General features: G+C 42.0%; 1 protein-coding gene and 1 non-coding gene across 2 annotated transcripts; one reads left to right on the top strand and one right to left on the bottom strand.

The window, feature by feature from the left end:
• Positions 1–1,809: 1,809 nt before the first annotated feature.
• Positions 1,810–21,356, top strand: prkcdb (protein kinase C, delta b). Its single transcript, XM_070903321.1, has 17 exons — positions 1,810–1,956; positions 12,781–12,911; positions 13,191–13,463; positions 15,565–15,733; positions 16,778–16,809; positions 16,905–16,990; positions 17,436–17,565; positions 17,715–17,815; positions 17,947–18,031; positions 18,250–18,377; positions 19,114–19,287; positions 19,395–19,486; positions 19,614–19,676; positions 19,869–20,007; positions 20,338–20,526; positions 20,697–20,825; positions 20,933–21,356. Exons 2-17 carry the CDS (start codon positions 12,803–12,805, stop codon positions 21,089–21,091), a joined length of 2,058 nt encoding a protein of 685 aa, XP_070759422.1. The 5' UTR covers positions 1,810–1,956; positions 12,781–12,802; the 3' UTR covers positions 21,092–21,356.
• On the bottom strand, positions 13,811–13,882 carry trnae-cuc (transfer RNA glutamic acid (anticodon CUC)). The gene has a single exon. It is a non-coding gene; the product is annotated as a tRNA-Glu (tRNA).
• Positions 21,357–25,537: the final 4,181 nt, after the last annotated feature.

The following is a 25,537-nucleotide window of genomic DNA, read 5'->3' as shown; positions in this document are numbered from 1 at the left end:
AGTCTGTGGCATGTCTCTTGATGAAAGGACCATTTCTCTCCTTTTTTAGAGATTGTTTTTTCATCCCTCCCTCCCTCTGTTCCTCTCATTACTCACTCTGATGTTTGCCCTGGCACTGCTGGGATGGCAGAAACGGCCATCACAACAGGAACCGTCTGGGTCCCCTGCCCCCGGATACGAGTCTAATTCACACAGAAAATATGAAGCCAGTAGTTTCATGCAGTATGTGCCGTGTCATGTCATACTACTAGTGTTCTCACAGTGAAATCCCATAACCCACAAGGGACTCAACAACAAGCAGGTTTATCCCTTTCAGAGTGAACTAACTCAAGCTGGAATTCTTATAGCCGACAACAAGGCTTCTAATTTCAGCTTTAAAGCTGTGATGGGTCATTTTGCTCTCCTGCAACCCCAGGTGTTTTTAACTTTATTACCATCACAAAACTTGTGACATCAGAAAATGATGCACCCCTCTGCCCTACATTTCTTCCTTCAGAGGGTGATGACAGTGAGACAATCTTTGTTTTGCTTGTTCATGTTGAGGAGAAAATCTTGCTTCCCCAATCTGATGTATTTCCTGTTGAACCAGAATGCTGGGCGGGACAAAAACACAGGGAGGGGTCACTCAATTGCAAATCCGCTGGATATCAGTTGACAAAGCCAGAGGCAGGTTTATTTGATGGGAGGGGCATGCAGGGGTGACTGATCAGAGGTCTGTGATAAGTTTATTGGGTGGTATTTATATTTCAAACTACCGGTGCAGCGTGAGGTCATCGGTGAAGATAGACAGTTTTCCAAGAAGGGAAAGTAATGGAAAAAGTAATGTCATGGGACTTTTATGGGGGGGGTTTTATGGTTGTTTGTGTGTGTGTGTGTGTGTGTGTGTGTGTGTGTGTGTGTTAAATACTGGACACCAGGCTAACATTGTAAATCTTTGGAATCTATGGGGATGTAATACTACACTTTGTCACAACCACAAATTATAGTTTTGAGTTATCTTGAAATTACCAAATGGAAATACATGCTTGACTGCCAATTTGTGTCCAGTTGCCAAAGCTCTCTGAGCGCTGGACAGATTTTTTTTGTGGTAAGATCTATTGTCCTTGAGTGTTGTGCCACGCTCCAAATGCTTGTGGTGGTGATGAGGTGGTGAGTAACACCATGGTCTTACTCAGTAATCTCTATCAGCATTCAACCCTGGTCACCTATTCTATACATCATTGTTGTAACCCTTTTTAGAGCTATACATGCCCCTTTAAGAGCTGAGACAGGCTGTCTAAATTTACCGGTCCCCTCTTTCTTATAGTCATTCAGTTTTAGTGGGTGGGGGCTGATGACTCAGCACCACGTGGATCTCTGTGTAGGAGAGGAGGAGTGGGAATGTGGAGGTGCTGTGGGCCGGGCCAATATGGAAATGCATGGTTGTTTGGATCAGCCCACAAACTGTATTCTCTCTAAACCTGTGTGTGTGTGTGTGTGTGTGTGTGTGTGAAACAGAGACAGACATGATACAGTGACTAAGAGATGCCAAATTCCAATGTAAACTATTGCAATGTTGTCCTGCCAGTGTGAGAAATCATAATAAGTAAATGGCCTGAAGAGCATTTATCAATAATCCTTTATTCTATATTTAGGACTTTATGACTTGCGTGTCTTCTACACCCACTGCACAGCCATGTAGTCTCACTTCTATGTGTGTGTGTGTGTGTGTGTGTGTGTGTGTGTGTCTTTGGGAATTCACCTGGTTGACGTCACGCATTCACTCCTCTGCCGCGCGCGCTGCCATAGAGCCGCAGTAGTACACCGCCAGACACAGTGAAACAGAGAGTTGACCAAGCAGCCGACTTGAACACTTCCTTAAACACCATTGAAGAGTTTGACGTCGAGCCTCCGGGAAACCCGTTGTTCAAAAACCAAACCCGGACCATCTGAACGCTTTCCAGCTCAGCGGAAGAGGTAAGTTAAGTCACAGTTTGTTGTGAGGCGGTTAAACTTGTTCACGTCGTTTGACAGTCGGGACTGCAGTGCTTTCTTGCAGGGTGCTGGGTGTCAAGACTCGGCAGTCTTTGCTTTGACCCGACTTAGTTTGATCTTTTTCCCTCAAAAAGAAGCAAAGCTCGGCTGCTAACCTCGGCTGACATCAGTAGCCAATAACGTTTAACGCCAGTAGTAACCGGACAGCCTGGCGTTGGGAATGAGAGGAGTTGCTGTCGCGGACCGTCTCCCTCTCTCGCCGTGTTTTACAGTTGGAGTTACGTAAATTAAGTTAAGCCATGTTTCAGTGCTTGTAGGTCCCGTTTATTGTAACAAAACGTAACTTGCCTGATTGATACTGGGGAAGCAACATGAATTACGTTACAAAAACCGGGAAGAAAGTTTGTGGATTTCACAAATTCCTCGAGCGAAGTGTTGTATCCTATGGCAACAGAGGAGTCTGTGTCAGTGATGAAGCTAGCTAACTTAAATAAAAATGGGCGTAAACGGCGGCGTCCATCATTATGCTAACGACCACCAGTCAGAAAAAAACCCATTCATTTAACTTAAGCCCTTTAACCCATTTAAAGACGTTTCCTTTTATAATATATCAGGGGACAAGCTTACCCTTGAAACACCTTCATTTCATGCCTCAAATGCCCCTCACTGGGGTGCTTTAAATCAAGTGGTTAAAGCCCTAATTAATGTGAGCATGCTGACAAACATGTTTACATGTTACATTTTTGTTTATCAATGCCCAAATTCACACCTCAAAGTAACTTAATCCCGGGTGTTTTAATACAGTTAAAGGGACCTCATATTGATCCTACAGGTAAACCTAAAATAATAAGGCCCATATAAACCCACAGATTGTATAGAGTGAGTAACTGTTGATTATCTAAATCCAATCATAATTCAGTCACAAAATGTGGATATAACCCTAATTTGCTGAGGTTGAGTTTGAGTTGTGTTTACTTAAATTCCAGGTTTCATCCTTTGGTTTCTGGTATTGTTTGACAGAAAGCTGTCGGTCATTACGAAGACAATACAGATGATGAACAACAGCACATGGCTCATTGTGATCTAACTTGTACTGGAGCCGGTTTGCGTTGTTCAGCTGAGACTAAAGTCCATGAGCTTGACATCTCAAAGGTCCTTCTCCCTTTGCACTCACATTGTAACAACTGGAATTGACCTCGCATCACTAACTCCCTTACCTACCTCCATCACATTTTCTGGGTGAAGTCAACGATTGAGAAATAGGCCACACATAAAACACAATCAGAGCGAGTTATTTGTGGTAACAAAAAGAAGTTACATGTGTCAGAAGGATGACTAAATAAGTGTCTGTGTGAGGATTACCCTGCATCCTATTTTGAAATGTTCCTCCCAATCGCTTGCAAAAGTCTTGTGTCACACACTACAACACAAACCTGCGTTTGTCGCAAGACTCCGTATCCTGTTGTTATGTTCTGAAGGTAGTGCAGCTTTGTGAGCGCAGGTAACACTATCTGCCTGCATCTGCCTGCAGTTACTGGTGTGTCAATATTGGCTTGTGGCTTCACGAGCTGCTCGGAGGACACGGTTGGGACATCTGCTCAGTGAGGAGGTGCCCATGCAGCACTGATCCCACAATAGCACAACACGCACAAAAACACATCACTGACTCATATGATTTAGACAGTGTTTGGACTGATATTAGACTGCATTTGTGTGATTAATAATTGATCATTTATTTTGAGACAGGATGGGCAAACCAACCAAACTGTGTCCATTGCACAATATCAAAAATGTCAAGCACTGTTGACATCAGTAATTAGCCTAGTTCATCTATTCTAATGAAATATTTACACATTTAAATCCTCATTTTGTTAATTTCATACTTTTTATTAGGCAGAGTTGTGCTGCTGTTTGTGATAAGACAACATTCAACACTAATTCAGTTGAGAAATTACATTTATTTAATGAACTAAAGAAGGTGTTTTGTAGAGCGTGTTTATACTCAATAAAGTAATGTATAGGAGAAAAGTGTCATTTTGGTATTGATATCAAATTCTGTCTAATTCTGTCTACAACTAGATTTAGCCCCAGTAACACCAAAACTGTGGGTACAGTTTGTTTTATGTGCCATAGAATATGAAACAGCTCAGTATCTCCACGGCAACTCTTTTGTTATGATGTACAATACGCGGCTCTACTTAATAGAGCACTTGCAGTTATGCATAACTACACACACAGGCAGACACACACATAAACACAAGCCTTTGGCACGGATTTGCTAAATCAGCACTGGGTGATGATAGTTTGGCTTCATTACTTGCCCTTGGCCTCTTGTCACTACCTCTCTCTTTCTCTCTCTGTCCCACACACACAGACATTCTTCATCATGCTATCCTGCTTGGTGCTTCTTGCTCGGATGCTGTTTTGTCTGTCTTAACCAAGGCTTTGTGAACTGTGAGCAGGGCAGAAATGGACACCGCTCTTAATGCATGTGGAGAGAAGACACACACACACACACACACAAACACAGTGGCAGGATTCATTCCATGCTGGTATAGCAGGTTTGACACTGTGCCAAAGAGCTCAGTGATACACAGTGAGGAAGGGAGAGAGATTCAGAAAAGGTTGAATTACTCCACAACAGTTGCCCTGAAGTTTGTGTCCATGTGTACTGTAAGTCTGAACATCCAACATCTAAAGTTATTAACAGCTTGCATTGGTTTGGTCCTAGGGCAGTTCAATTCAATTCAAGTCAGGATCACTCGAGTAGATGTATCACAACAGCAACATTCATCTGACCTTGAACCAGCCACCTTATCTCTGGTCTCATTCTTCTATAAATCTCACTCACTTTTCTTTCCTGTCCTACTTTGACCTGATTGCTTGGTGTGTATGTGTGTGTGGGTGCGTGTGATATAGACATAGAAGGGCATTTAAATGCATATTTTCATGTTTTTTTGCCTGTAGGTGTTTTGAGTTTCCCCAGACAACACCTGTAATATACTGTCTGTTGACATAACTTCTGTGTGTGTGTGTGTGTGTGTGTGTGTGTGTGGTTGGGGAGTGGGTGTTAGACATTAACCTTGGTTAGTGAAAGAAAGGAAGGCTTTGATTCTTTCAAGCCAGTCTCCACTGAAATTCATTAAAGGCTGCTTTGTTCAGGTTATTAGTGTGTGCGCGCACAAGTACCCTGATGTGCTTTTGAGGCGTGTTAATGCTGTAATAATACATGCCTCAGTGAAAGACTTGTGTAATAAGGAACGTTTTGTGGTAATTGTGTTGTTTTGTGTGCATGAAATTTGTCTGTCAAAATTGGAAATGAAAAACAAAATCAAGTGATCGATTGGACTCCAATACTACCCTATCTCATGTTATTATCTCCACCAAGGAGGTTATTTGTTTGGTCCTACTGTATGTGTCGGCGAAGATTACGCATTACAAGCTGCAACAATGGTATGAAACAGACTGGTGACGTCATTTGGAGCCAGAGTCTGCGCAGTGGTGATTGGCGAGTGGAGCCGCGGGATCCCGTCCATACACCCGCCCAACCCAATCGTGGGCACACCACAGTCAATCACAGCTGTCAATCATGATGTTTCACCCCGTTTTTATAGCATCAAATAACTATTTGAAACCAAACTTATCAGAAAAATTAACACTTGAACAAACATCAGCGTGATAAGAACTACCTAAAAAGACAGAAACCATCTTTGGCAAAAATTTGACGTGTACTTTGATTTTTTAGTTTGGCCCATGTCCCATCCGGTAATACGGAGGAAGCGGGGTTAATGACCTACACTGCAGCCAGCCACCAGGGGGTGATGAGATGTTTTGGCTTCACTTTTGGGGTGCTGTAATGTCATCCATCTTTATATAAAGTCTATGGTATGAAATGGCATACACTTCTTGTCTCCTAAGTGGGCGTGGTCACCTCCCCGCCGCCTTATTTTGATGCTCGTTTTATCTGTCTAATAATATTCTCTACTTTTTCCCCCTCCAAAAACAGTTAAGCAGCAGCAAGAAGTGATATATGAGTTGCCAGATCTAGCAAGAGTGTGTTGCTGAGACAGAGACAGGTCTTGAACAAAGTTAATTTTTGATTTGTCCAATATTTACTTCGGTGACAATGGGACGAAAGAATTAGTCATACTCTGTGCTCACGTTCACTTCTCCCATTGGAGTGAATAGACTCAGGACCTGCCACTAGTCTCCTAAAGGGGCAGGGCAGTGGTGAAAACCACGTGACACAGATACAGGACATGACTCTCTGTTGAGCCGTCTCCTTTCTCAACCATCTCTGGTGTTGGTTCATATTTATATAGACCACTCCCACTCCGTTTATCACTGATTTGAACCTTTTTGCAAAACACTTTTTAACCACTTGTACAAATCCCAGCTTTTTTTCATGGCTTATATGTGGTTGACCTCAAAAAGGGATTCTTGTAGGCATGGAAAATTAAACATAAATTGCCATCATTCTTGTAGTCATTATGCAGTTGTAATGCAGTTTTGACAATGTGCACATAACAATTCCACTCCTGCTAAATTTAGTGGCTAAAGCAATAAAGCAACGTCATGATTTTAAATGGCCAAAACTCAGTGGTCTTTAGTCTGACTGGACATGAAATTGTGCACAGTTCATCTGTGCAAAGCCCCAATATTCTTAGGATTTGGGTATTCACCAAAAGTCTTCATGTCTTTCACTGTGTATATTTGGATGGAGATCTTGATCCATAAGAAGATATAAAACTTCTGAAAATCATTCAAATTTACAGGATTGCCAGAGATACAGTACAGTGTGTACTGGAAAACAATATTCCAGCAGACACCTACAATCAACAGTGCTATCACGGTTAGGAACAGCCCTTTTCCATGATCACTGTTTATGTGTAGGGATTGTTTGTCTCTGAGCTATCATAAAGAGCAGTTTCATGATGCAATGATGTTTCATGATGTTTACACACCAGGGTATTAGCTTTAGGCGTGAGTCTGACTATGCCTGTTCAGGTTCATTATAATCATGGAACATTTTTGTTCAGCTCTAATTTGCCAGGCCACCGACTCGCCCTGCTCCGTCCAGCCAGGCTGTCCTGGGTCTGTTTTGGACCTTTGTGTCTTTCACTCAGCCTTGCTCTCCCCCTCCGTCTCTTTCGCTGTCACTGTGTGTTTACAGCACAATCTCTTGAAGTAACTGTAAAAGGAACACAGTGATAGGACAAGGAAACCAAAGTTTGTGCAATTCTTTAACTGAGGGATGTTTCGATCACGTGGGGTGCAAGCAAGGGGTGTATTTTCTTCATTTTTTTCCTTTCTCCGTATTTCCTGATATTGATTACCAAATGTATTAAAGTACGTGAATCAATGTGTCAAACACTTCCCTCCTGGCCAAGAGGGCTGAATCACGTGAGCCAGAAACCGCGAAACCTGACGTACTCTCACAGTGGATTGTATGCCATCTAATGACAGCTCAATTTTAGTAATGCTAGGTAACTTTGACATTGCTATGACATGTATTTGGTTACCTTTTGCGAGACTGAAATGTCCACAACAGGTTCACCTGTTACCTGCTTCTAGCTTTATTTGTATCATCCGGTCAGGCTGGTTTCCATCGCTCGAGGTCTCCTTCTCTCACTGAGGCAGACGTCATTTCCAACTTTTACAAATCCCTTTTACAAATCCCTCTCAAAGCTCAGAACACCGGCTAACATACCCGTATTGAAAACACCTGTGAAGATATTCCGTCAGACTATCAGTCAGGTCAAAAGATATCAAAGTACTGAGTCAAAGGATGGTGGATGTGTTTCTGGACTTGAAGACGTTTCTCAACATTTCTCATCCAAGTAGGTTTAATCAATTCTATTTTGTATTCAAGTGTCCCAGTAAGCCATGACAGTGTGAGAGTGAGCCACCAGGACCCTGAAACTGAAGCAGCTAAATGTTAAATTCAGCCATTGTTATTTTGTCTTATTTGCACCAGTACTTTTCCTGCTGTGTTGTCCTGCAAATGGCTTCCATGAAAAAGGCCTGCTCATTCTGAGTCAGCAGAAATGAAACCTGGGCATTTACACCTAAGTTTAAATAGGCCCTTGTCACTACAGACATTTTGACACGTCACAGTAGGAAAAGCACAGGTGTAACAGTTTCAAGGTCCTGTCTCGACACATTCCTGTAATGTTGGCTTTGTACTCCAGCACACTGAATTTAAAATTGAATGTTTTTAAAAAATTTAAATTGGTGTATTCTCAGCTGTAATTTGAGGGGGTTTACGTTTACATTCACATGAACAATGTAGCAACAGTAGCCCCTTTAAAGCATAGACTCCCAATTAAAGGGGAATGTAATTGGACAGGTTCCCATAAACTTAAATGAAGTCATCATGGTTGATATTTGGTTCCTTTGCAGTCAATGACTGTCACTGACAGACACTTGGTATCTTTCCTGGTGATGCTCTAACAGGACTGTACTGCAGCCATATTGTCTACTTGCTTGTTTCAGGGGATTTTTGCCTTGAGTTTGGCAAGTGATACACATACTCAGTTGGACTGAAGTCAGGTAACTGACTTCACCGTTGAGTCAAGAACATTTCACTGTCTGCCCATAAAAAACGAATTGGTTGCCTTGTCTACATGTTTGAGATCGTTTCCTTTGACCTAACATGAGGGACTATGTATAGTATAAAAAAGGCTACACGTTCACCCCTATATGGATGTAAACACCCACGATGTATGCTCCTTTTGATTTAAACAAACCTTCCTCGTAGTTATTTTGTAAAAGGGTGGCCTAGTTCGAATAAGAGTTAAAGAGTTATCTTTCATTGATTTGTGGATATCCAGTTCAACTCTGCTCGTAGAAGAATTCATGGTGCTGTCATTAATAGCACAAAAGACTAACGTAACACTGCTTCTTGCTTATTATGTGAGGAAAACTCTGTTGTTGTTGTTGCTCCCTGTGTAATTGTACGTGTCTTCGTTCTGACTCGCCGTTGAAAGTTTGACACACAGAAGCTCCCCAACCTGCTAGACCTGCTCGATCACTGCTTCCACTAAATGACACCTCCCCTGATTCAGTGCATTCCAAACCTTTGACGTGGTGCATCGCTGAGCGTGACTTTGATGATAGTCTGTTTGATGATGATCTGTTGTAGACAGTCACGCATGTCTGTCTCCATTATTGTGTTGTGTTTAATGCATGCAATGTAATGGAAGATTGGTTTCATGTCATCACAACTAAAGGTTGTTTTCCTTGTTAATTAATCTACTTATTTTTATTAGCTACTTGCTGGAATTTGTCATTCTGCTGTCCTGGTCATCACAGGATCAACTGTTTCATGAATCCGTTTTTGTTTGTTGTTGTCATAATTATTTGAAATGAACTGTACTCTAAGCATATCATATGCATGAATAGGGGCACTTATTGAACTTCCTCAGAGCTGATATGATGGGCGGCAGGAATTTTCATGTCAAGTCAAGTGGCATTTAATGGCATGTTCTTGTTACATACATCTTGTTGTTGTCATGTTTTCCGCATACCACTTAGTGTATAATTAATGAATTCTTTTGTGTTGTACAAAGTTAACTCATACACCACAGGCAGGTAGTCCAGCTTTACACTTACTGGTACTTGGTTGTCCTTCCAGTCTAAATAGCTCCTTGAGGCCACACACACGAACAAAATCCATCTCGCTGGAAGTCGACCTCATTGTGGCTAGTGAAGGCAAATCTGGTTCTATCATTGAGTCAGATTTCTCCTCATGTCCACTGGCCTGCCTTCCAGTGTGTTGTCTATTTTTTTTTTCTTTCCCTCTGCCCACCCCTTCCCCAATTGCATGCGCTCATTTTTTCCACTCTCTCTGGGGAAACAAGGCTCTCTATTTTATGTAGCAATGCCTGTGTATGTGTACATAAGAGAGAGTGTGTGTGTAAAGTGGGAAGAAAATTGGAAATGGAATCTAAAAAAGTATGTCTTTGTGTGTTTTTCACATTTGGCAAACTCCATAACTTTGATTAATATTGTTTTTGTGTGTGTGTGTGTGTGTGTGTGTGTGTGTGTGTGTGTGTGTGTGTGTGTGCGCGCGCATGCATGGGCAGTATTATGAGAGCTCTAATAGCTTCTTGAGCCTCCTGACCTCACTCGAACCGTCGCTTGTTAAGGAGTCTTTGGATCCCAGACAGGCTCACAGGGTCAGTCAAAAACTTCAGCAGCAGCAACAACAACAACAACAGAGATGTGTCATCCTCAGCCCAGTGGAGACACTGCTGAACAATATCTAAAATATAACTGCCTAAGAGATGTCAAGATGTAGCTAACATATGCATTATCTGTTAATGTAGCTGCATCCCAAAACAACACATCTACATGCCTCGACGCCTTTTATGATATATGCTGCAAATGTCCTCTATGTCTCATATATTTTAATATACACATTATCAATATATACATTTATTTTGTGTATGTTGATCATCTTCTAGTTTGTCTGCTATTTTAGTGTGCTTTGTGTTTAGACATACTGTTCGTGAAAACAATGTCTTATTGACAATGTCAATGTCCTACTTCGCTTAATGACATCATGGTCCTCTTGGTGCTGGTCCTGTTCTTGGAGATGTTTGAGCATGGACTGTGGGTTTCCTTTCCTCCAGGGGCCACAGGTGTGTTTCTTAGCTGCAAACAACCTTTCTGTCTGTCCATCTCAGAAATGTAAGACTTTGTGCCATTTTGGTAGCCAGTTAACTTTAAATTAAATCGGACTGTTGACATTTTCTCACCTATGTGCTGGCTACTGAACAACTTCTGACTTTGGGAGCAGTTGGGGGTTAAGAGGCTTGCTCAAAGGGCATCTTAGTGATTGCTGCTGAGATGTCAGTGTTTTCTTGCTTGTCTGGGGTATCAGACCAGCAACCTCCAGATCACAAGCCTTCCTCTGTAAGGTCCCGCTGCCTCCTACACACTACCAACCCTGAGTGAGTCGATTTATCATGAATTACAGTATGTTCAGCTGCACACATTCACACCTGAGACCTGTTCAGCGCAGCCACAGTAAGATCTTGTACTGCTAAGCAGCTCCACATAGTGATTTATAAAAAACTGTTTCCTCCTCCCCCAAAACATTTCAGCTACAGTTAGAGAATTCTTAAGAACCTAATGCTACCTCTCTAAATGTCTGCAGTGTCTCTGCAGGAAAACTAAAAGGTGATCTCGATCCAACCAGAGCTCAAAATAGCATCTTGCCTACCTTTGTAGGCTGAGCGGTGTACTTGTACATGTATCACAGCACGCACTGGTTCAGTCACCCAGGAACTCGTAATGCATGACATTCAGCAATGTGAAAAGGAATATGAACGCAAACAAAACTTTTCTCCTCATGAATGATTAATTAGGGTACAGGCCATTCCTGTCCAGGAGTTAGGCATGTCTTTGTTCATTTTAGAAAATACTGTACAGAAATGTCATTTGATAGAGCAGCTAAACATCATTGTGTAGTTTAGATGAGATGCAGTTTAACTCAAATCACAGGCGTGCCATGTCTCTGAAATGGCTATTAAGCTAAGATTATGTTAATGGGGCAAGAAACTAAAGCTACAAGAGATCAAGTTAAGGAACTTAAAAGCTCACAAAAAAATGCTGTGTGGAGGAATTCTGTGGGGTTTTATCGCTGCTTTGGAAATTAGGATGTGGGCTAATATGCCCTGTGGGTTCCTCTGTCTGTGACGTGGCATTTGTTTGACTCTGGTGTGAAACAGCGTTGATGACATAAAGGTTCAGCAAGTGTTTGTTGGTACAGTTTCTTACACAATATGAAGCTTGACTGGCTGTTTTTCTTCCATCTGACTTTCAGCTGGCTTAGTATCTTACGTGATACTTTTGGATTGTTAGATTTGATAAATGTTATTGTGTAGAAGGGACCAGGTCAGCTGGGCAAATTCAGAATGACGCTGGAAAGACAGTTGTTCAAACCCCACAAGTAACACTTAATGAGGAAGTACACAAAACACATGGAAAGTAGTGCTGAACAAATCTGTCAGTGGGGCAATAAATGAAGCAAGTGGGTGGACACTTTTGCAAGTTGTGTTTTCTGTTTCAGTTTTACAGTTTGAAATGACAAGAATTTCAATTTTCACGTCAAATGTAGCTGACTGCATTTTAGGACAACTAATACGTCAAAAGAGGGTGAATACCTTTACAAATTACTTAAAGTAGATATTTTGTCTTTGTCAGCATAATAGATCTAAAACTGATGTGGCCTTCAGGCATCTTGATGGCAATCTAGATTGACTCAGAAACATTTATACTGGTGGCAAGTCACTATGACTTGCTCCAAAAGTCCTTTAAAGAATGGCCATAAACACAATTACAGTATATATGGCCAATTAAGTAGAGACAGCTGGGAGTAAGGAATCGACAACCAGGATTAAAGAGCATAATGTGTTATGATCCCACAAAATCGATGTGGCTTCACTGCTTATCTTTAAACTATTGTTTGTCTTTTCCCGAACACGGGGACTTTTTGTGTTTGTCTTAGAAATGTGATACTGTCAGTTTCTCTCAGACTCGTTCCCTCATCCTGCTCTCATGTGCTCAATTTGAGATTACCACTCTGTTTCTTCTTCCCTCACTACTGGCAGGTAGTTTCCAGAGTTGTGTCTTGAGTTGGAAACTTCTACTTCCTCTGTAGTTCCCATCTTAGAACGCTGTTAGCCACCGACTCTCTTCCTTCTTGTTTTAAATACAGAACTTAAGCAACCCAAGTATAAGATGAATATGTGTGTGTGAGTGTGATGTTCTAACTGCGAGTCTATGTCTTTGTTCCAGGAGGCTTAGGTGAGCTGTCACCATGGCACCCTTCCTGCGTATCGCCTTCAATGCTTATGATGTTGGTGCTCTGCCTCCTCTGTCTAACCCTCCCATCTGTGCCATCAAGATGAAGGAGTCTGTCAACACAGGTATATGTACACACACACACACACACACACACACACACACACACACATATATATATATACATGTATGCAGTCATAATTTTATCTAGACAGGGGAGACCAGATGTTCGGAGTTGAATTGCCTTAACAGCCACCATCTGCTGGGCTCAAAAATCCATAAGAAAACGTACCAACTCTATGCGCTTTGTGCTGCAGCCGTTCCTTTGCTGGGACTTTCCTGAGAAGGGTAAAAGATGTTTTGTTCTCAATGGTGATCCCAATCACCCCATTCTTCTTTCACAGAGCGAGGAAAGACCTTGGTCCAGAGGAAGCCAACCATGTATCCAGCCTGGAAGTCCACTTTTGACGCTCACATCTATGAGGGTCGTGTCCTCGAAGTGGTCCTCATGCAGAACTCTGAGGAGCCATTGGCCAAGGCCACAGTGGGCGTGTCTGTCCTGGCAGAGCGATGTAAGAAGTCCAAGACCAACAGCTGTGCTGAGTTCTGGGTGGACCTGCATCCTTCAGGGAGGATCCAGATGGCTGTACAGTTCTTCCTGGAGGACAGTGATGCAGGTAAAACTGCTTAAAGGCGCTGGAAACCTGGTTTCAAATCTTTTGTATTTCTCTATAACATTAGAAAAACTTATATAATCTGCTTCATCAGGAGTGACTTAAGCAAGCAACCCCACAACTATCATCACATTTAAAATATAAGATGCTAAATCCTGATTGGAAATATGTGACATCACTTCACCTATTTCTAACTGAGCCCAATTCAAACTAGTGAGACCAGCACTGACAGAAATCTCTCAAGCGTAATAACCAAAAATGAACTTTTGCGGAAAATTGTATGTTCTTCTTAGGACCGCATCGCAAGTGGACGATTAAGAAAGTATATTTACGCGGCTATTAAAACAACATTCCCTGACCGGGAATCGAACCCGGGCCGCGGCGGTGAGAGCGCCGAATCCTAGCCACTAGACCACCAGGGAGTGGTGGGCTTTATGATAGGAGATAGTCTGCTAGTGCTGGTAATAACCCCTGCCCCCCTCTCTTTCTCTTCCCATCCCCTCTCCCACTGCTCTCATGTAGACCCACAGAAAATCTCTCTCCCTCAGTGTTGGTGTGTTACTCCCTCTACTGGCAGAAAGGGTTCCTTATCTGATGTTCATCTCCCTGCACTTTCTACACACAACCACAGCTTAACGTGTTAGTTATTGTGGACATCTCTGAGGAGTTGCCTTGCAATAAAACTGTCTACCTCAGGCTGTAAGGAGAAGTGTTAATGCCTACTTCTCTTGATACAGTGTGCCAATGTGTTCATTAGGACTAGGGTTAAATAAAGACATACAGTATATTGGGCCTATATTGGCATTTCATGATAATATCTTCTTATTTGTTGTGCTTTTTTTATTATGTGTTTCAATTAATAGTTTTATATCTTTGTCTGTTCTGTCAGGAATGAAGGGAAAACTTTGAATCATTGGGATATCTTAAATATATGATATTCAAGGCCACTGAAACACATTGAATGGCAGCACAAATGATCCACCAGCTTGAGTTCAAAATTGTTATTATTATCCGCTTTCAAAACCTCTTTTTAGTTTCACTTCATCCGTTATAAGCAGAAGTGATGCAGAGTTGGCAGTGCCTTATTCAGCTGCTCGCTCACCTCCCCAGTCAGGGAACCCAGTCTACGGCAGTCACTGCTGTCTGCCAACATGGAGAGTCGGACCGGGTGAGATTTACAAAGTGGTTCTGTTCAGTGGGAGTTTCTGCAGGAGAGTAACACGTCTGGGTTCACTGTTCAGGGTCGCAGAGGGTCATGTGTCTGCTGTTTTGGAAAAGCTCCATACTCCATCAGCTTCCTCCTACACACTCCACAGGTTTCCTGAAAAGCAGCCCAGAGTATTTTTAGACATGTGTGAACAGCCTTCAAACGCTGTCTGCCTCCTCTGTCTGTGTTCGTTCTCTTGCCCTCTCTTTCACTCCCACTTTCTTGGCTCAGCTCACTGAACCACTGTCCAAACATAAACATCTGTCGGTAGAATGGCAAAGAGGAAATTAGTTTATCTCCCTCACCTTATCGCTCTTCCCACTTTTCACTGTCTATCAGTTGTCTTTTTGAGGCTTCTGCTTTTTGGAATTGCCCCTCTATTGCTCCCTCCCTCCCTCCCATCCACCCACTCGTCCTCCCTATCTCTTCCAGCATTTCTGCCTTCTTTGTTTACTTCTCTCACGCCTCTTTCGCTGTCTTCTTTGGGTGACTTTTGACCCCACCCCATTGACTTGCGTCAGTAGGAGCCACTTATCCAAAATGGCATTTCTCTGTGTTTACCCTCCATTTAGCAGCTGCGACTGTGGCCTCCTTCTCTAGCTAATAGGGCGTTTTGACTAAATACCCCTTGGCTATTATAGCTGATGACTGATTTATGATAGTGCCCACTGTGACGTTATTTAAGGAACATCAATAAAGTAGTTAGATTGGAAAAGTTAGTAGTTAAATTAATAATTAACAAAACTCCTACATCCTTTATATAATTTTTATTGGTCTTTATTGGCGAATGAATAAAAAGTGTATTTGGATAATACTTCCCTTTAAAGCTGTTTGACAAACACATTTCGAATAGAATAGAAATACAATAGTTTGATTTGAAGTGATCTCTCCCCTCAGTGGTGTGTAAGCCATCAGTGAAGGTTTCTCCCGAGGATGGAGTCACAACCCTCAACAGGAGGAGAGGAGCTTTCAAGCAGCCAAAGGTTCACTTCATCAAGAACCACGAGTTCACCGCCACCTTCTTCGGCCAGCCCACTTTCTGCTCCGTCTGCAGAGAGTTCCTCTGGTGAGAAGTCCTGCCTTTGTTACATTACAGCTGTCACAATTGTTTCGTTATTATGTTTGTGTACTTTAGCTGGCTCAAATACTTCACTTTGACCTTCACTATGTTTTCTGTGGAATTCCACAGAGAGACTATGGTAGTCATTTCCAAAGCAACTCTGTCTGGGAGTTTCTTATCCAGAAGCATTATTATTTTATTGTAATTATTACAATCAGCATTGTGGTTTTATTAAGATGCCACTGGCACAGCTTTGATAATTCCAGACCACTGTATGTTGTCTGGGTCCCAAATGAGACATAAACATCAGTTGTCCAATTAGAAAAGTCCAGCCCCCCAAAAGACCAATGAGTAGTGGTTCTAGTTTCCTAAATGGAGCAGTCCGGGGGCGTTAGCAATGGTAGAAACGACAGCAGGACTGCTATTGTGAGAATGAGTCACTGTCTAGGGCAATCCCACAAGGTTGTCATGTTATGTTCCAACTATGTCAGCAGCGCTAAGCTGTGAGCCAAGCGTCTCCCGGTATCTCCCAAACTACAGTATTATCTATGCCCTGTAGAGACAGGCTGAAGGAAATCTGATGTTTGCTTTAGTCTGTACAGGTGTGTGACTCTGTGGTCACTTGCCATCTGAGCATTTTTAAGTACAGGTTCCCATCTCCTGATCTAAGATGTGAAAGATATCTTCCAGTTATGCTGATAAATAAAACCCCTGAATCATTGCTGTGCCAACTCTAGTAACAGCCCTGTCCTGCTTTTCCCATGCTTTTTATATACTTGCATAATACCTTGGAGAAGTTTACGGGCAGTAAAGATGTAGTTTGGTTGCATAAAGGAGAAAGTAAACTTTTACGTTAATGCTGCTAATTATCTGCATGCTAACTATAGTACATCAATATCATAACCACAATCCTAGTAATGAAAACCATCCTTGATATGTTGCTCTAAAATCAACAGCCATATTTTGCTTGGTTATGGAAAGGGAAGGTAATTGTTTTGCTTCATGCCACCTGTTACAAGAGTTTAATTACATTCCTATTCTCTCTCACAGGGGGCTTAACAAGCAAGGTTACAAGTGCAGACGTGAGTGTTTCATTAATTGCTATCTGCATTTTGATCACATTTCATCCTTTTGAATTCTTCAGTTAACACAATATGTCCTCATGTGTTTCACCCAGAATGCAATGCCGCAATCCACAAGAAATGCATCGAAATAATCATTGGCAGGTGCACCGGGACAGCGGCCAACAGTCGTGACACTGTGGTGAGCAAAGTTAATGTTCTCCAATATTGATGCAAAAGCTCACCTCAGATCTGACACTGACAGTGAACTGCATTTTTATAGTATTTGCCTTTATTACTTTTCCCAGCTATGGTTCAATAATGACTTTGTATTTTCTCCTGCTTTATTTTATGACTTATGACTTATTCACTGAAGTAGTCCATTAATCATTAATTAGGTCTTTCCTTCCTCAAAACAATGCAAACTGTTTTTTAATACAGATCCAACCAAAGTTTACAAACAACATCAATATTAGATTCAATATTTAAATAACTGGAGATGTGTGCTCGAGTATTGACATTTTCATTTCATTTAGACTTTTACCTGCCACTCAGAAGCGACTACAACTGGCAAAACATATAGTCCCACATGCGTCTACTTTAATTATTTCTGTTTGTGGGTTTAATGGATTTTTGTGTGTTTGTAGTTCCAGAAAGAACGCTTCAAGATTGATATGCCGCATCGCTTCAAGCACTATAACTACAAGAGCCCCACATTCTGCGACCACTGTGGCAGTCTGCTGTGGGGTCTCTACAAACAGGGCCTTAAATGTGAAGGTGAGTCTAATCTCTTCATTGCTTTTTTTATTTTGTCTTAAATGTTATATCTGCGCTTCTCCTTCCTTCTGCCATGCCTCTCATATTTTTCTCTTTCATTGTATTCCCTTTCTCCACTTGACAAATCCATTTTTCACACCTCTGACCAGACTGTGGCATGAACGTACATAGCAACTGTAAATCGAAAGTGGCCAATCTGTGTGGAATCAACCAGAAACTACTGGCAGAGGCGCTGTCTCAAGTGACCCAGGTTTGCACAGTAACAAACTATTTACATTTTGTACATTTTATGCCAGTCAGTGTTAAAAAAAAATTTAAACAAATTATTGATTATTGAAGTACACTGTCAAGAATGTTTGAGCAAACTCTTTTCATCCCTAGAAATCTATAAAGAAGTCTGATAACTCCAATGCAGCAGATATTGGGATCTACCAAGACATCCATAGTGCAACAGTAGACCCTAGTGGTAAGATGTGTTCATTGCAGCACACAAAGTTGTTGGATTTAAATCAAGTTTTATCTTTAAAGGTAAAACGTGTGGGATTGTCGCTGATAGTCTGTTTGACTTAGTTTATCTTCTCAAATGTTTGAAAACTCATGCCTTTGTTGTATGAGTTTGCATGCATCTTTGCATTTAGGTTTGCATTTGCATTTATCTCTGTGTGTGCAAATGTGTTTTTATAGCCGGTGGTAATGGCAAGGCGCAGGAGGGCTTGAGCCCAGCCCCAGCCGCACCTACAGGTCCCCGGGTACGCCTCAACATCAACCACCTGGTACTCCACAAGGTGCTGGGAAAAGGCAGCTTTGGCAAGGTAGGCCCCACGGTCCCCATCTTTAAATCCTTTCTAAAATTTAACATAAAATGATTGTATAGGCAGAGAATTGAAAACACTGTAAACTTAAAACTTTGCACAAACGTGTGGTGCCAATGATGTTACATACATATGGTTAAAAAAAAAAACACATTCATTCTGAAACTGATATATAGGAAATAGGCAGAGCTTCAGGTTTTAGGCAGTTGGAACCAGTAGAAGTGGCATTACTAAGAAAAAGAAAAATGTGAAAATGTTAGCATATTTTAAAAATGTTATTTAATAATTAAAGAATTACGACCTCAGCTGTAGTTTACCTGATTTTTGATCAACTACTGCCTGTTAAATGACTTCCCTCACACCGTGGTTGGAGTGGGACATGGGTTTCAGATGAGAAAAGAGCATAGTTATTCATCCATCACTATAGATGCCAGGCAAGATTAGACAAAAACATACAGCCTATGAAGGTTGGCCTATTTGAGGAAAACAGAAGCAGAATATAGAAGGTTCATTTAGAGTATATCCAGGCCCAGTGTTGCCTGGTGGCAGTGCATTTCAGTGAGATCAAACATCCAGTGTCCTCACTGAGGTACATTGAGATTGAACACCAAAAAGAGGGGGGGGGGGGGTATAAATAACCCCCTCATTTAGATTTGATTCTGCTATGATGGTACTCCATGAAACTGGTCTGATCACACTGATGAAGTACTCACTCTAAGTGGCTTTGACACCTCAGGTGCTGCTGGCAGAGCTGAAGGGGCAGGGGCAGTACTTTGCTGTGAAGGTGCTGAAGAAGGATGTGGTTCTCATGGATGATGATGTGGAGTGCACCATGGTCGAGAAGAGAGTCCTGGCCCTCGCCTGGGAGAACCCCTTCCTCACACATCTCTACTCCACGTTCCAGTCTAAAGTAAGCGCACACATACTGAACATATCTACTGGTAGAAAGCATGTTCCCTGTTAGGGAATCTAATTTGTCTGCGACGGTGAGCTGACAATGATGTGTTGTTTGCGCAGGAGCACCTCTTCTTTGTAATGGAGTACCTGAATGGAGGGGACTTGATGTTCCACATCCAGGACAAAGGCCGCTTCGATATCAACAGAGCCACGTAAGTACACTGGTACTGATACCATGTTCAGAACCAAGTCATTTTCCACAGTGGAGGATTTGTAACTTCAGCTCTTCATCACAGTAAAACTGTGTTTAATGGTTGTTTTGCACATTTCAACCCTCAGATTCTATGCTGCTGAGATAATAGTGGGACTCCAGTTCCTCCACTCAAAAGGAATTATCTACAGGTAAGACCCAGCAGCCGCTCTGTACTGGCGTCTGCAGCCTCTATATTCAACCTGTTACTGCAACAGCGTACTCTGGAACTGAATCTCTTTGTGGATTTTTGTTTTTATAATGGAGTACAGCACTTCAAACAGAATATACTGTAGTGGAACTGGTTGTACATCGTATATATCTCTTCCTGTGTCTTTCCTCAGAGATCTGAAGCTAGACAATGTGATGCTGGACAAGGATGGACACATTAAGATAGCGGACTTCGGCATGTGCAAAGAGAAAGTGTTTGGAGAGGCCAGAGCCACCACATTTTGTGGGACACCAGACTATATTGCACCAGAGGTTAGCTTCGGGGCCTGGCTGATGTCACATTTCTTACCACTACTTTTCTATCAAAATTCTTCAAAACATTATTTATCCTGCAATTTTGTTATTATATATATATTTTTTTTTTTTAATTTGAAGCCCCTTACTCACCTTGTCATCCATCCCTCCATTCATTTGCAGTCTATATGCCTCCGAGTGGTCATTTAGGGGTATAGCAGTGTCTACATGTCACTAAACTACACTCTGTAATACCTGTGAACAACAGCAGAGTGCTTCCATCTAGACAGTGAATGTCCTTGTTCTCTTTTTACTAACTTCTGATGTATTTTGTGTCTCTCATCTCAGATCCTGCTAGGACAGAAGTACACCTTCTCAGTAGACTGGTGGTCCTTTGGCGTGCTGGTGTATGAGATGCTGATTGGTCAGTCACCTTTCCAAGGCGACGATGAGGATGAGCTATTTGAGTCCATCAGGTCGGACACCCCTCACTACCCTCGGTGGATCACCAAGGAGGCCAAGAGCCTGCTTGAACTGGTAATTAGCAGGATACATCTGTTATTAGGCACACTTTGTTCCACATAGGCAGAGACAGTGTTTACATCACACATGAATAGATTTCAACGCATACATTCCCCCTTATCACAACATGTGTGTTGTTTCTGTAATCATAATGACTGTCTTCTTTCCCTCCATCACTATTCCAGTTGTTTGAGCGAGATCCTAGTCGCAGGTTGGGTGTGGTGGGAGACATCCGTGCGCACCCGTTCTTCAAAAGCATCAACTGGCCAGCACTGGAGAATAGAGAAGTGGAGCCTCCTTTTAAGCCTAAAGTGGTAGGATTCTGAAATCCATTTGTGTAAATATGATTGCATGCATATCGGATACTTCAGTATGCCATGCTACATCAACCTGACTGAAATCCCTGACCTGCCATCCACAGAAATCCCCCAGTGACTGCAGCAACTTTGACCGAGAATTCCTGAGCGAGAAGCCGCGGCTCTCCCACGCAGACAAGAACCTCATCGACTCAATGGACCAGGCGGCGTTCGCTGGCTTTTCCTTCGTCAACCCCAAATTGGAACACATGATAAGCAAATGAAAAAAAAATATGGCTCCACTGGGAGCACTTCAAAATAGGCTCTTATCCTATTCCCTTTATCTTCATGTGGTCTGGATAACAAGAACATAAAAAGATTTGGGCTTGATTATGACTTCTGTAGTTCCTCTATCAGAGGATGAGATGAAATTAATCCAGGATGTTTGTTGGTGTTTAAAGCAATAACCCTGTCTCAGCTGTCAAACTATATAGGTGTATAAAAGAATATAAAGCTCCAGGAAATTAAGGGAGATTCTTAAGAAAATGCAGGGGGGGGGGGGGGGGGGTAGTCAATGATATTTTCTTACTTTTCTGTCTTTTTTTCCCTTGACATCATAATTTGAATCTATAAGAATCATCTAATGTACTGTATCTGAACATTTAAATTCACAGGCACAAGCACGGCACCCTAATTTAATTATACAGATATATACACCCAGCATTGCACATGCAAGTCGAAGAGAGTTCAGTGGTACATGCCATATTCACTCTCACCCTGTATGCTTTGCCTACTGTATGGCTCCTATTACACCCCACCTTCATGTTTTATGTGTGTGGGTGTGAGCAGGTATTTGTTTTAGATGCAAATGGTGATACTGTAGTCGGTAACATTGGCTGTCTGTTGAATGAATCCTCTTTTGATCCCTCTGGCAGACAGATATAGACATCATAGAAAGAACTGTACCATAAAATTGGGGGAATTTTAAATCCCTCTGAATTGAAGTAATGTTATTGCGGAGCTGATTAGTTTCCTCCCTCACTAACTGCACTGTCTTGAGAAACTGGAGGTGCTCTAAGTACACCCGAGAGTCTCACATACCCTCAAAAGATTTAATGTGTTTTTTTTATTAATTCAGCACAGGATTTCTACTTGGCCGTCCTCTAGTCTTTTGTGTGCCATTGGTGTCAAAGCTCTTGCTGTACATCAAACTGAAACATAGAGAAAACAATCATTCCATACGTAACATTCATCAGACTGGAAAGTTGGAGCAATGGTACGGTACTATACCTGTACATCTATATGTGTTGAAGAATGTGTTATTTTGTGTGGGAGGGATGGGCATTTCACTGTAAGCAGAGGGTCTTATATGTGTTGTATTACTTGAATGTATGAATTTTAACATGACAATAATAGTGCTGGAAGATTAATATGTATGTTACCATGAGCTGTTCTGTGAATTATGGGTGTACTTTTTTACTCTCCTCATCTTTTACATCTGATTATAAATAAATACATTGTAAACTCTAAATCCCTGCCGGCCAGTGTTGCTTGAATTCATTTACACATGTTGTAGACTTGTATATCACATGGCTTCACATGTAGAAAAAAAACTATTTCTAAAGTCTTGCATACCATAGAAATTCCAGTACTAATCACTGCATTCCTGCTGCGATGTTGTGGTCCTCTGCAGTATAACTTCTGCAGTACCTCACCTCAGAAAATGTGCTTTGCAAGGGCACCCAAGTACCACAGGGATTTTGTTAGTACGTGAGAAAGACCTGCCAGGCTTTACTGCCATCTGCCGGTCAGGTGCTATAATTGCAACTCCCCGTGTAACGTGTGGATGGACGAAAGGCGAGGAGACATTCCTGCAGTGCGCACGGCTTATGACCTGTCCTTGTCCTCTGTCCCCGGCGGTAATCCTCTGCCTGCTGCAGGATGTGGACAGTGAATAAATCCCAAAACATGAGGCGTAAAACAGCGACCTGCGCTGAGCAATAAAACCTGTTCAAGGTGTTGAGACATTTGCCTGTATGCAAACAGCCTTTATAGACCACTGCAGCATTAAAGTTGTAGAGCCTTTTAAAATAAAAAAAGGACCCCACACAATTGTCAGATTAAAAAGCACGACCCAAAAAGCGAAATATCAACATCAACCAATGCATGTTTTTCTTTTCTAAACCTAATGTCCTACTATGACTTGCATAGGGTTCTGTTTGAAAGCTTACAGAGAGAGCACCTCTACATTTGAATAAAACGACTGACTGAATGTGGGAGTAAATGCCTGCCCTCCTTTTGATTTATTCATGGCTCTCCGATTGTTTCGACTGTTCAGGCAAGATCCGATCGCTTCTCTGTAGCTCACATGTACCTCAACGCATGCAAAACGCGGATATATCTTTTTTTCTTTTGTTATAACAGGCATCCGAAGGGTTGGTCTATTGTGGAAGATTATCTGAGGCAGTAGCCTTTATGAGCGGCAAAACCTGTTTCAGACTACACATTAGGTTTGAAGGCTCCTACAAAACGAGAAATACGCTTACTTCATTAAAAAAAAAAAAAAAAAAAAGCACATTTATAACACGGAATAGACAGACTTTGGGCATCATACTCACAGTGTCATGGCATATTTCCAGCAGTTTCTCCCGCCCTCTCCTCCAAAAAACCCCGACTTGAGATCATTGTACAACAGAAGTACCGTACCAGCAGTGACATTTCATCCAGTCATTATGGCAGGGTGTTATTGTGATTTATTTTTAAAGTAGTTGCCCATGCAGCCCTTTGTTGCGCATTGTGGGGCCATTTTATTTACTTAACAAAATATTATATTGAAGGGAAATTAAGCAACTCGAGGTCATCTTCAATAACACATCATAAGCTACTTCATTACAGAACGAATTGCTCTTTTCGTGGTAAAAAAAAAAAAAAACCCACTTCACTTATCGAAAGTGGGTCGATGATATGTGCAATTAATTCCAGCTCAACCATTAACTAAGTGTTGATTCCGCTGGGGATAAACCCCTTAGACGACTGTTCAGGTTAGCCTTCACGTCCTTGTAGGAGTGAATGCAAACGAAAACCATTCTGCTTTTTTTTCTTTTCTTTTGTGCGTGTTGTAGATTTTGGGTTTTGATTCCGGTTGTGTGATATTTTATTGTGTGTGTGAAGATGGAAGTCAGTGTGATGTAGCCGGGCTCAGAGGCATATAGGCGGCAGAACATGCGCAGTGGCCATTTGTGCCATATTGGAATGAGGTCGTGAACGAGAAGTGCGTCAAGCTAGCGAGACGCTGCTGCCGCGACACCGGAAGTGTCGCGATTTATTCCTCAACACAAAAAGTCCCGCTGTTGCCTGGGTGACGGTCGGAACTCCCGCTCTTGTGGCCGTTTTACTTTGAAACCTTCAACCGGGGCGCCCAGTTTTTACTCGCGTTAGCTTAACATTGCTGGGAGCGAGCAGGCGGAGAGGAACGGCATCTAAAAACCGACTTGGAAAAACTACTTAGCGGTAAGGGGCGAATTTTGCGACTAAATATTAACATACTGTGTGTTGTTTGTTACAAATTGCTAGCGGTGTTTTGTATTGTGGTGGCGCAGTCGTCTTTTTTCCCGTCTCTCAAAAAGATGAGTCGGGTTCGGTCGAGTGTAAGCGCCCTTATTGCTCGTCAGCCTCCTCTTACTGCTCAAGCTGTGACGTTCAGTAACTTGACTCGGACACAGGCGATTTTACCATGTGTTCAATGACTCCCACACGGTCGTTACACGTTTAGGGCCGCATGTTAATTTATTAGATAGCAATTTAATAATTTTCTCAATCGGTATTCGTCCTGTTCCCCTCAGTGTGAAAGTTAGACCGCCGTCTCTCTCTCTCTGCAAAGCCGCCGTTGCGTTAATGGCCCATCTCTGTTTCTGAATGCTGCGGTTAGTCCGTGCAAGCAGTGCAACCTTAAGCTAGTTTCAGTTCAAAGGATTGTGTGGATATTTCCAGTGATTTTGCCCTTGGGTAACTCAGTAGATATATATGATGTCGAAGTCTTACATAATGAAGGTTGCACGACATCAGCCGATTTGTGTTTCCGTGCAGCTCTCGCCAAACAGCTAAAATAAACTCATTTGTTTATAAATGCTACACTCTCTTCAGCCTGCTTTAACCGCGGGTGAACAGGAGGATGCTCCGGAGGTTGTCGTTTTGTTGTCGTATTCCACGTTGACTTATTGCAACCTATTTTTTCTTACTGGCTCTTAACTTCCCTATTGTGCAACTTGAGTGATCCGCTGGCAGCGCTGCTCTGGTTGACGTACCGCTATGCAATGGCAACCCTATGATATAGCGTTGTTATTTATGCCTGCTGTGTGGAGGAAATGTGTGGTTTTCATTTCAGCACCCTGCTTGAAGTTATAGCTGTTTGCTCAGTTTGACAGAACTCGTGGATGACCATCTACTGAGCAGGCCAACTCCTATTGCTTGGTCTTCAGTGCAACCCTTTGTTAGCAACCATAATGTGCATATTAATAACGTTTTGGGATATTTGAAGTTATTTAAATCGCCTTGGCAGATGAAACTCATCACAGAAACCTGGTGTGAACCTCCACTGGGCTGCACAATAATTTGGTTCTTGATTTTTATCATAACTTTTATCAGTGTAAACCTACCTCAACTTTATTTACCATCCCTTTTTATATGGTATAAAAGGAAATATAATATTTTCACCTAAATTACAAAAAAGC

Source organism: Enoplosus armatus, chromosome 3 (assembly GCF_043641665.1).
Source record: "Enoplosus armatus isolate fEnoArm2 chromosome 3, fEnoArm2.hap1, whole genome shotgun sequence".
In the NCBI taxonomy this organism is placed as follows: Eukaryota; Metazoa; Chordata; class Actinopteri; order Centrarchiformes; family Enoplosidae; genus Enoplosus; species Enoplosus armatus.
Note: the sequence above shows the minus strand (reverse complement) of the source record. Positions and strands in the feature narration are given on the sequence as shown.

Excerpts from the sequence above, each read along its gene's own strand:
- prkcdb (XM_070903321.1), top strand. The coding sequence starts at position 12,803 with ATGGCACCCTTCCTGCGTATCGCCTTCAATGCTTATGATGTTGGTGCT. Across the intron at positions 19,487-19,613 it reads TTCGATATCAACAGAGCCAC|ATTCTATGCTGCTGAGATAA; the intron begins GTAAGTACACTG and ends TTCAACCCTCAG. Across the intron at positions 20,826-20,932 it reads CTCCTTTTAAGCCTAAAGTG|AAATCCCCCAGTGACTGCAG; the intron begins GTAGGATTCTGA and ends TGCCATCCACAG.